This window comes from Convolutriloba macropyga, chromosome 8, assembly GCF_964194025.1.
Source record: "Convolutriloba macropyga chromosome 8, txConMacr16.3, whole genome shotgun sequence".
Lineage (NCBI taxonomy): Eukaryota > Metazoa > Xenacoelomorpha > Acoela > Convolutidae > Convolutriloba > Convolutriloba macropyga.
In genome coordinates this window covers 17,927,566-17,940,014 of record NC_134475.1, presented here as the reverse complement: position 1 = coordinate 17,940,014, position 12,449 = coordinate 17,927,566, and the positions used below count along the sequence as shown (strand labels likewise).

General features: G+C 34.2%; 1 protein-coding gene across 6 annotated transcripts in view; it reads left to right on the top strand.

Annotated features, from left to right (window-relative positions):
- LOC142344540 (1-phosphatidylinositol 4,5-bisphosphate phosphodiesterase beta-4-like) overlaps positions 1-8,556 on the top strand; it is a 129,710-nt gene extending 121,154 nt beyond the window's left edge. For all 6 annotated transcript variants that reach the window (XM_075396298.1, XM_075396297.1, XM_075396296.1 and 3 more), the window contains one exon: positions 7,269-8,556. In XM_075396298.1, coding sequence (XP_075252413.1) covers positions 7,269-7,688 — 420 coding nt within the window. In that variant the 3' untranslated portion in view covers positions 7,689-8,556. The remainder of the gene's footprint in view (positions 1-7,268) is intronic.
- Positions 8,557-12,449: the final 3,893 nt, after the last annotated feature.

Sequence of the window (12,449 nt, the reverse complement as noted above, 5' to 3'; positions counted from 1 at the left end):
AGCTATTTAGTTGTTTAATAGCCGCCCTCATCTTCTCAGCCGGCTATTATAGCGCTGCTTTTTTTTAGAATTCAAAGAATTTGAATTGTATTGGGGCGCTGTCTTTTTACAATTCAAAGAATTTTTACAATTCAAAGAATTTGAATTGTATTGGGGCGCTGTTTTTACAATTCAAAGAATTTAAATTGTATTGGGGCGCTGTCTTTTTTTTAAGATCTGTTCACACATTTTCATGATTTTTGAAGTCAAATTGGAGTAGTGATTTTGGTCACGCCGAAACAGGAAATGGAGCGAAAAAGCGAGTGGTTTTGCGGCGTGAATTTTTTTCGCTCTAATTTTAAAGTAGAGTGAGAAAACGGTGTTTGAACAAAAATTCGGTTTCTCGGTAGTGGTTTTTTGTTCACATGCGGCAATTTCACTCTGATTTTTACTGTTTTTTCGATTTTTTGGATCGGATTTTTTTTCTAAATGGTTTTCCCGATCATTCACAGCTCATTCTAGGCCTAGCTTTTTGTTTGAATTAAACTTTCATTTCGCGCTACTGGTTTTTTTTGTCCACATGCGGCATTTAGACATTGATTTTCTGTTTATTTCTTATTTTTTTTTGTTCTGATTTTTTTAAAAATGGTTTTCTCAATTCACTCATAGTCCATTCTAGGTCTTGTTTTTCTGTTTAGTCAATGGAAATTCTTTGAATTGTACGTCAGGACTTGTCCTGCTATGTTTTTTTTAAGATCTGTTCACACATTTTCATGATTTTTGAAGTCAAATTGGAGTAGTGATTTTGGTCACGCCGAAACAGGAAGTGGAGCGAAAAAGCGAGTGGTTTTGCGGCGTGAAATTTTTTAGCTCTAAATTTAAAGTAGAGTGAGAAAACGGTGTTTGAACAAAAATTCGGTTTCTCGGTAGTGGTTTTTTGTTCACATGCGGCAATTTCACTCTGATTTTTACTGTTTTTTCGATTTTTTTGGATCGGATTTTTTTTCTAAATGGTTTTCCCGATCATTCACGGCTCATTCTAGGCCTAGCTTTTTGTTTGAATTAAACTTTCATTTCGCGCTACTGGTTTTTTTGTTCACATGCGGCATTTAGACATTGATTTTCTGTTTATTTCTTATTGTTTTTGTTCTGATTTTTTTAAAAATGGTTTTCTCAATTCACTCATAGTCCATTCTAGGTCTAGTTTTTCTGTTTAGTCAATGGAAATTCTTTGAATTGTACGTCAGGACTTGTCCTGCTATGTTTTTTTTTAAGATCTGTTCACACATTTTCATGATTTTTGAAGTCAAATTGGAGTAGTGATTTTGGTCACGCCGAAACAGGAAGGGGAGCGAAAAGGCGAGTGGTTTTGCGGCGTGACTTTTTTTTCGCTCTAATTTTAAAGTAGAGTGAGAAAACGGTGTTTGAACAAAAATTCGGTTTCTCGGTAGTGGTTTTTTGTTCACATGCGGCAATTTCTCTCTGATTTTTACTGTTTTTTCGATTTTTTGGATCGGATTTTTTTTCTAAATGGTTTTCCCGATCATTCACAGCTCATTCTAGGCCTAGCTTTTTGTTTGAATTAAACTTTCATTTCGCGCTACTGGTTTTTTTGTTCACATGCGGCATTTAGACATTGATTTTCTGTTTATTTCTTATTTTTTTTTGTTCTGATTTTTTTAAAAATGGTTTTCTCAATTCACTCATAGTCCATTCTAGGTCTAGTTTTTCTGTTTAGTCAATGGAAATTCTTTGAATTGTACGTCAGGACTTGTCCTGCTATGTTTTTTTTTTTAAGATCTGTTCACACATTTTCATGATTTTTGAAGTCAAATTGGAGTAGTGATTTTGGTCACGCCGAAACAGGAAGGGGAGCGAAAAGGCGAGTGGTTTTGCGGCGTGACTTTTTTTTCGCTCTAATTTTAAAGTAGAGTGAGAAAACGGTGTTTGAACAAAAATTCGGTTTCTCGGTAGTGGTTTTTTGTTCACATGCGGCAATTTCTCTCTGATTTTTACTGTTTTTTCGATTTTTTGGATCGGATTTTTTTTCTAAATGGTTTTCCCGATCATTCACAGCTCATTCTAGGCCTAGCTTTTTGTTTGAATTTAACTTTCATTTCGCGCTACTGGTTTTTTTGTTCACATGCGGCATTTAGACATTGATTTTCTGTTTATTTCTTATTTTTTTTGTTCTGATTTTTTTTAAAAATGGTTTTCTCAATTCACTCATAATCCATTCTAGGTCTAGTTTTTCTGTTTAGTCAATGGAAATTCTTTGAATTGTACGTCAGGACTTGTCCTGCTATGTTTTTTTTTAAGATCTGTTCACACATTTTCATGATTTTTGAAGTCAAATTGAAGTAGTGATTTTGGTCACGCCGAAACAGGAAGGGGAGCAAAAAGGCGAGTGGTTTTGCGGCGTGAATTTTTTTCGCTCTAATTTTAAAGTAGAGTGAGAAAACGGTGTTTGAACAAAAATTCGGTTTCTCGGTAGTGGTTTTTTTGTTCACATGCGGCAGTTTCACTCTAATTTTTACTGTTTTTTCGATTGTTTGAATCGGAATTTTTTCTAAATGGTTTTCCCAATCCAATCACAGCTCATTCTAGGCCTAGTTTTTTGTTTGAATTAAACTTTCATTTCGCGCTACTGGTTTTTTTGTTCACATGCGGCATTTAGACATTGATTTTCTGTTTTTTTTTTCTTATTTTTTATCTGATTTTTTTTAAAATGGTTTTCTCAATTCACTCATAGTCCATTCTAGTTCTAGTTTTTCTGTTTAGTCAATGAAAATTCTTTGAATTGTACGTCAGGACTTGTCCTGCTATGTTTTTTTTACTTCGTCGAATGAAAAAATTTTTCGCTTTACCTCATTTTGCCGCTTTTTCAACATTTTGCGTGATATCTTTTTGACTTCTCTAGGCTAGTTTCTCTCTTCTCTCATTCTGCTAAAAGTGATTTTGAACATCAGTTGCTCAGCAAAGCAATTCAAAATGAACAGAGTCAGTACAAAAAATTGAAGTCAGAAGTAGAAACGGGATAAACCCATAAAGCCCAATTTTAGATGCCCGCTATTTGAACGTCGTTCCTATAAGTCTTAGTTACCATCTCTAATGTTTAATGGTATTGATAGTAGCCCCTGTAGCCTCTCTCTGAGAAACAGAAGTACGTTATGTTCAACTACGAAATGCCATCAAAATAAATCAGACTTAAAAAATCTTTTTTTTTCAATTTCTTCTTTTCTTTCAATCCCAATCATGCTTATTAGAATCAACGGCGGCTATTTTCCGGCAATCTGCCGGGTATGTTTTGCCGTTTTAGAAACCTTTAAGTAGCTTTTGTTTAATAGCCGCCTCAGCTTCTCAGCCGGCTGTTATAGCGCTCCTTTTTTATTACAATTCAAAGAATTTGAATTGTATTGGGGTGCTCTCTTTTTTTACAGTTCATAGAATTTGAATTGTATTGGGGCGCTGTCTTTTTTTAAGATCTGTTCACACATTTTTCTATGACTTTGATCTTTCAAAACGGGATAAACAGGTAAAGACCAGCGGGCATTAAGTTTCACCAGAGGCCCAAAGTGGGCTTTGGTGCTTTGGTAGTCCCTCAAGTACTCAGAGTGATGGCAGCTGCTGTGATGGCCTTAATTTAAGGTTAAAAGGTCATTTTAAGGAGTTTTTGAGCTCAAAATTGTGTACTTTTTTGTTTTTGTAATTTTTTGAGTTTTTTGTTTGATAGACTTGGGTTGAAGTTTTCAAAAGTTGATGGTCTTTTGCGAGACAAAATTTTTTGTTATGATGATTTTATGAGCTATATGTTTTGGTACTACACACAAACACGCAAAATGATATTTATTTTTGCAATTTTTTCAAGTTTTTTGGAAATTTTTGTCATTTTTTGAGCCTCAGAGGCCAGAAAATCTCCTTTAAGGCTTAATAATAAAGCTCTGCATTGTTTTTAGTAACAATGGAATGGTTTTCAACATTTTGATGTCTCAAATTTTTAGCATTTTTTTTGATAAATTGGGCAATTTTTTCCCTAAAGTTTTCCTAATTTTTTTTTGTTTTTGCCAATTTTCTGGTAAAACGTGAATCCATGGTCTGGTAAAACGTTACTGAATGGTTGTTGGTGTCGATTCCGGCAATTTAACATTTCGAATTTTTGAGAAATTTTTTCAAGCTTTTTGAAAGCATTTGTAGTTTTGCAGTTTTTTTTGCCTTATTAGCCAGGTAACTTCCTCCAGGGTTTGATAGAATGTTTCTACATAGTTGTTTTACATAGTAGTTTTTCATAGTAGTTTTTTTGATAAATTTTAATTGTTGTCATTTACCTGGTATACCGATCTTTGAGCCAATGAGTTTTTTTTTACTAAGAATTGGGTTACTGGATATCCTCTAGAGAAACAGAAATGGTTCTGTTGATGTTAATATCACAATTTCTAGCAACATCTCATTGAAATTTCCAATTGAGTTCAATTTTTTTTGAATATTTCTGTTATTTTCTGAGTTAATCGATCTTCAAGGGCTGATGAATTTTTTCAAGTCTTGCAGATATAATTCTGGACCCATTTCAGAGATAAAATTCGGCTTTGAACAATTTTTTGTGATCGGTACATTTAAAGGGATTAAGTTGTGTCTCCGTGGTAAAAGCTTCAAGAGTTTTGGCGAGTAGCTTCAAGAGAGTATGTTTTTGTTCAGTTTGTTTGATTGTTTTGGTTTTGGAAATTTTTGATGATTTTGTTTGTGTTTTGGCTGGCATTGTTCAAATGATCTGCTGGTCTGGTAGAATACTTCTAATTTTTTCATTCAATTCTTTGGATTGTATTTTAGGACTTGTGCTGCTATGTTGTTTGTTTTTAAAGATCTGTTCACACATTTTCATGATTCATTGTGAGTCAAATTGGAGTAGTGATTTTGGTCACTCCGAAATAGGAAGTGGAGCAATAAATCGAGTGGCTTTTGGGTTTGAAATTTTTTTCGCTCTAATTTTAAAGTAGAGTGGGAAAAAGGTGTTTGAACAAAAATTTGCTTCCTCGCTAGCGTTTTTTTTGTTCAAATGCGGCATTTTGACATTGATTTTCAGTTTTTTAAGTTTTTTGATCTGGATTTTTTGGAAATGGTTTTCGCAATTCACTCATTGTCCGTTCCAGGTTTAGTTTTTGTTTAGCCAATGAAAGTTCTTTGAATTGTACGTCAGGACTTGTCCTGCTATGTTTTTTAATTCGCTTTACCTTTTTATCACTTTTTTTGTTTTCATAAGTCACGACTTTCACGTTTGACTTCTGACTTTCTCACTGTTTCAACTGAATGTATTTTAAATCCATTCACTCAATTCACGCATGATAGTGAATACAGTCAAGGTCAAAAAAGCGAAATAAAAAAACGGCATAAAGCGATAAAGCCTGGTCATTGGGTCATTGAGAATTAGGTTATCAAAGTTCATTAGAGTAGTTGCATACTGACATTGGTATTAAGGTTATTAATAGCCGCCGTCAGCCGTTCAACGGCTCTTATTTAGGCGCTGTCCTTTTTTAATTGGCTTTAATTTTTGATCACGTTTTTCATTTTACACAAGTATCACGATTTTTTGCAATCTCCCGGCTATGTTTAGTTTTCAGTTTAGAAGCTGAATTGAGTATAGTTCTAGAATCCTACTAAAACCTCTAGCCAAACTAGAACACTTTATGACACTGAAAAAAATAGAAAAAACTTGGTTAATTTATCTCTGCTTTTTTCTTTTTCTGTTTCAGTCCCGATGTGGCACAAGCGCGTAAACGGCTATTTTCCGGCAATCTGCCGGCTATGTTTTAATAGAATTGTGGACCTTTTTCATGTTTAATTGCTCTCAAACTAAGTTTGTAGCAATTGTATTAACTCTGTCGGTCTTTTGTCATGCGATTTTTCGCTTTTACCAATTTTTCGTCTGACGCCTTTGACTTTTCGTCCTCAAAAATGGGATAAACAGGTAGCGCCGACGGGAATTAAGTTCTCTTGATAATAATTGATAATTGATAATAATTTACTGGAAAAATTTTATGCCATAGAATAGCTTTCAGTTTTTTATTTTGACAAATTTTAGCAGTTTTTTTGTTAAATTTTGCAGTTCTAGTCGGTTTTCAGATTTCTCCAACCTCAAGAGCCGAGGAAATTCCTCTAGGGTTTGACAATAGGTTACTGTATAGTTTCTAAATATAATGAAATGTTTTTCAAGACTTCAACACTACGAATTTTAGCAATGTTTTTTTTTTTACAAATTATGCAATTTGTCGATTTTTTGACATTTTTTGTCACTATTCAGGTTTTTCTGCCTAATAGAAAATCTCTGTTAGGGTTTGATAATAAGTTATTGGAAAGTGTTTTTTGGCCATGGATTAGTTTTCAACTCTTCAATATCACAAATTTTTATGGATTTTTCGATAAAACTTGCAGCAATATTTTTTCAAGTTTTTAAAAAATTTTTGTCATTTTTTAGGTTTCTTCAGCCTCAAAAACCACATAACCTCCTCCGGGGTTTGATTATAGGTTAATGCATAGCTTCTATATGTAATGAAATGTTTTTCAAGATTTTATCAGCAATTTTTTAAAAAATATTTGCAATTTTTTCAAGTTTCTTTTAATCTTTTTGAATTTCTTATCATTACTTCCGGCTCCAGGGTCCTGGGGATCTCCTCTAATGTTTGATGATAAGCTGTAGCATAGTTTCTAGTGTTAATGGATTGGTTATCAATATTATAATAACACCAGCTTTATCAATTTTTGGATAAAATTTTAGTTTTTCAAGTTTTCGGAATTTTTTTTATCATTTTCCAAGTTTATGGATCTTTATGAGCCAGTGAAACTATTTAGAGCTTGAAATAGGTATACTGGATATCCTATTGAGACAATGAAATGATTTTGAAAATTTTAATATCTTGAATTTTAGCAAGATTTTGTTAAAATTTGCGATTGTTTTCAAAATATTTGAATATTTTTCTTTTCTGAGTTTAACAATCATTACTGGCCAACGAAGCTTTTCAAGTCCTGCAAATGGATTACTTGACATAACTTCAGAGCCAAAAAATAGTTTTGAACATTTTCACTGCGAATTCTGGAAGCTTTTCTTATTTTGTAAAATTTTAAAATATCATTATTTTATTTGATTTATTTACTAACAAGGCTAGAAAACTATAAGTTGCTGAGTCGAATCAAGCTAAAGCTAGCCTCACTAAACCGTGGCTAACTACTGTCGAAGCCAACCGCTCGACGGTCGTTTGAGGGCAATTCCCCCGACGTTAGTCGGTTATGTTTGATTTTAGGAAATTGACAAACTACTTCGACAGCTGGACAAGTTGAAGTTTGGAGATAGTCACTCTCCGCCTTCCAGTGCCAAAAACAGGCGAGATTCCCAGGTCAAAACATCATCAACCTCAACTACAGTCCCGCAATCCAATGTCACCAATCCCGCATCAGGATCAACTTCCTCAGCCAGTCCTCGCAACAAACTCTCAACGTCATCAAGTAAAGGATCCCACTCCTACAATGGAACCTCGGCTGCCACTACGCCCTCCCCAGGAGTATTCGCTGGCCCGGGACCCCAATTTGGAGGTGTTTTATCTGGGACTGCAGGAAGTACCCCAAACCCATTGGATATCAACTCAGCTTCGTTGCTTCTACCCAAGATCGTAACCACCCCTTCAAGCCCGATCAAAACGGCAACTCCATCTTCAGCAACTTGAGTTAGCATTCGATGACGCAAATCATGGGCAATATCAACTAGTACAGATTCATTTTCAAGCAGGCAGAAATCAAATTCCATAAACAGCTCTTCGTTGAGACACCAATCAAACTGATTAACATGGCATTCCTTGTCAACAAAGTCACAAATTTTTAAGTGGTAATAGAGTATATATCAATACGACTGTTTATTGATCTCAATTTAACGTGCAGTGATTACACGGCAATTTCAACGTGCAAAACATACCATAGATAAACTGTTACTGTAATGAATTTATTTTGGAAATCCTAGATTTGAGGTAGTTTTGATTTTAAATATGCGTTCGTTTATCTGTTTATACAAATTTTCCAACTTAGCCGAAGATGTTAATAAGATATAATGATGTTGTATAGACCATTTGTGTCCTCATTTTTCATTATTGTGTCTTTTGAAACTTTTTATTTTCTTGATTTGACTGACGACTTCATTTGCAAGTAATTTGCTACTGCGGCTTTTCTGCTCTTAGCTTTAGAGCACTCTATGATAATGTGTGTTTATAGGTTAGATATTATAAATGGTGCTCCTCAATAATGGTCTTTCATTTTGACTAAGCGCAATAGAAATGTACAATGATGGTAAATGAGTAAACAAATAAACAAACAATTCTGATGCAATGAAGTGATTTTCGCTTGACGATAAGACTGCTGTTGGTGAATTCACTGAAAGCAGGTTCTGTTTAGTTTTAGACCAATTTCCTCTTAATAAGTTCATCTATTTAATTTTGTTCACTATCCTAATAAATGTTGCAATACGTTAAATTTCATTTATCAAGCTATTTTTGTATTTATTGCATGATTTCGTAACTTATTTTTAATTTAGATTCCTGACAATTTTTCACTGCGCACTGTGATGTGGTCCGTTTGATGACAGGTCAATGCGATAAAATATTTTGGGTGAGGACACATTGGCTTTTCAGTGTAAACCTGTAGCAGTCAAAGTCTTTAGAGATCATATATTCAAGTATAATCAGATAATTTTCAATTTGTTCAAAATAGACTCGGAAATATGAACGTCATGATTTCTATGTAACCACGTTTTAGACTCAATTGTTTTGATTCTGACTCCTACAATAGTGGCATTCCCACTCCTACAATAGTGACTCTTGATAACTAAACTACGCTTGAAAAGGAAGTCATTTTTATAAATGCCCATGGGTTAAAATCCAGTTCTCATCCCAAATTGCGATAGAAATTCAAGTTATGCTCGACTCCTTAAATTTGTTTCTTTACCGAGACTCCATTGTTCTTTATCGTTACTTGTATTACGGTTATGGAATGGGAAAGTAATCTGGTGGGTAGAGGTTTGGGTGTCTGTGTTAGGTTCGGATTCAGGTTTGTAGGTACAGTTAAGAGTTTGGTTGGCACAGGTTCAGGAATCTTAATCACAGGTTTTTGTATGGCGGGTTCAGGATATGGAGAGCAGATTAGGTTAAGTACGGCATTATCTGCATCGGGATTTCAACCTCTTGTAGGAGCACTAGAAATATCTACTATGGCCCAACAACACCTGTCCGAGGGGGGCAACGTAGGAAGTCTCGTTAAAACGGCCAGTTTTTCACAGGTGAAATTATGGTTTGATTTCGTCTAATGGAATCCCAGCATGTCCTCAACGAAATAACTTATTGTGAAACAAAATTCGTTTGCTTGCCGCCATTCTGGAGGAGGTCACAAAACATCTTCAAATGAGCATTGACAACTATCGTCACTAACGAAAAGATCACTTTCGGAACTTTGAAGAAGTAGAAACAGGATTGCTTTGAAGAAGCCTTCAGATCATTGTTCCGACCCCACTTGGGGGAGGAACTATATACTCAAATAGGTTAATGGTTTTTTTTGTTCAGACAATTTTGGCCGATCGATATATTCATCGTAGAGAAATGTTAATGGTATCATTAAAAAGCTCGTCCAGCGTAGAATTCGAAACTAAAAAGATTTTATCAAAAAAAATTAAATTCTAATTGAGGGCTCCTTTTTTAAAAAAAAAATTCATTGTTTTGTATTTCAGGTCACCTGAAGACTAGTCACTTTTCCTATCGAAGTTCCGTTAATGGAAAATCTCATTTACAGTCAAGTGAAGCTCGATGAACAAAAAAAATCGTTTTCAAGGAATCGCTCATGTTTCATTTGGATTGGACTGAGTTTTCTTGACTTTAAATGAAATTTTTCTCTTTTACGTTTTGTAAAATTGTGTCCTATGGCATAGACTCCCATATTAAAAGTGCAATAGGTTTCGAAATGAGCATTTGATGAACCTATCTAGTGCTTTAAATGGACAGCTAACGGCTTATAAGACTGAAAATAATTTATCGGAACTTTAACCATTCATAAACTTATTTTCATGAACTGCAAAACAGTCTCAGTAATTACAGGACCCCTTTCCCTCCTACTTCAACTGAACTTAATCTGGTTAGCAGATTTATCTTCTAACTATTGGTCATCCGACTTCAACGCCACCAGATTTCAAATAAAATTCCAAAATTTCTGGAGATTTTCGAATTGTTAGTTGTTTTTAAAATATTATCACTTTATCTTCATATTGATGGCTCCTATCGGCTTAGAGATAACGTTCAATGGATCTTATATAAAGTTTTCAGAGAAAAATGTATGGTTTAAATGGCTTCGATTCTTTCTTCTCGCACTTTTCTACTGAATTTTTGGTTTATGCCTATTTTTTTGTTGTTTTTATAGTCAAATGACTTATTGTGACGTCTCATTGATTACCTATGCTTAATAAACATGCCTGTCCTCTCTTCTAGGCATAACTAATTTCATTTACTGACATCCGTTGAAAGTTATTGATTTTTTTGTCTGTCAAGGCTTATACTGTCTGTTTTAGCAATCGTTTCTTGAATTCCACTCTGCGAATTCTTAAATCACAACGATAAGTCTATGAGTTTGCGAAGTAGCGTTTCTTAAGATTAATGGAGAAACTTAATTTTTCATGGTCTAACCTTTCATGATCTAATTTTTTAATGCAGTTGCGAGTTTATTCTAATTTATCTTTTTCGCATTTTGAAGCAATGAGAATGTCATCTGGGGAACAAATTGTGTTTTTGATGCCATTCAATATTCAATCTATTGCTTTCTGGAACACTGTTGACATATCTGTTAGACCACTAAAACCAGCTAGGAATTTATTTGTTCCTGTTACGTCTCCACTTACCACCTTTAAGTTACAAAGTTTCGATGTTGCGTCGTTTATCGGAAATTGACTATATGCGTATTGCAGATCTCATGTCGAGAACCAGCCGGGACCATCCATTTCTGTTTTCGATGTCTCTTGTGATCTTTTTGTCAAATAAACATTCAATATTTGGCATCCGGTATTTGTTTTTTATATCGGTTTTTTGAAAGTTTTGAATCTAATGCCATTTTTATTGATTTATCTTTTTTTTTTACTATGATCTCAATAAAACAGATAAAAAACTGTTTGATTTTAGTCTATGTAAGTCTACAATAATAATGGTTTGAGATTGAAGCGGAATACTTCTTGTTTTTATTACTATGTCGTAGTCGGAAAATATCACTGAGGATAATACTTTAGTCCAGCTCCGAAATAGTTTGGGAAAAATTTGGGACAGAAAGAATTTGTTTTGCCAACGAACAATTGCTTTCTGTTATAACTGAATTTGTGTGCGTTACAGCACAGTGTATCTTGAGAAGTTTAACAGTAACTGTTTTATAGAAGACCTTCATTGCGCAACAACTGTTTCTCCACATGCAAAAATTTTCACAGAGTTTGTAAGAGAACTTTTGAGATTCTGTTGCTTCAAAGAATATCTGGTACTTCAATTGCCCTCCGTTATAAAATTTTGTAGGCATAGAAGTTTCATTGAGTGCGTGAAGATTTTCGTCTATACGATCAAATATTGACTCCTCTGGAGACGGAAATAGAAGTGTTTCGTTAAATCTACAAGACGGGCTGTTTGTTTTCGTTGGAGGAAAGCTGTGCTCCAGTTGAAGATTTTTCGCGTTTTACATAGAAAGAGACATACAATTGGCCGATAGGATCGCCAAGGATAAGCCATGTGTTGTGTTATGAAGTGATTGAAAAAAATTAGGACGGAAAGAGTCTGTTTTGTCAGCAAACAGCTGTTTTTTTTTTAACAATTTCCTCTGCGCTTTAGCTTTGCCGACGTTGTTTGCAACAACTTTTCGCTGTAACTACTCTACTGAGGCTTTATGTGAGAATCAATAGCTTAATAACATGGGGATTGAGAAAATAATAATGGCTTTATTTTATAGAATAATGGTTTAACAGAGTTTATAAAATAACTTGTTTTTATTTGTTTATATAATGGAGATCCGGGATCTTCTTCCCCCTCCAATATAAGTTTCCGTAGGTTATGGAGTTTGTTTGAGCACATGACGATCTTCTTTATTGAGATCAGAGATGGATTCCCCATAAAGTTCTCTTAGAGGCTCTAAGTATGCGATTCCCCGAACTTCATTTGGAGATACAACTTCATTGTGTGAAGGGCCGTTCTTGGAGTGAAGCCCCCCCCCCTCACTTCTTTCCCCTCTAACTCTAAAAACCACTTACTCGGGCCCTACATGTCGCTTGAATGTTAATCATAAGTAATATTATTTTTTTCTGTTATTTTTATTATCATTTTTTTAGTTATTAATAGTTTTTTTGTTTTTATTATTGTTAATATTTGCTGTATAAATATTTTTTCATTTTTATTTTTCTTTTAAATCATTCTGAATAATGTTTTTTTGTG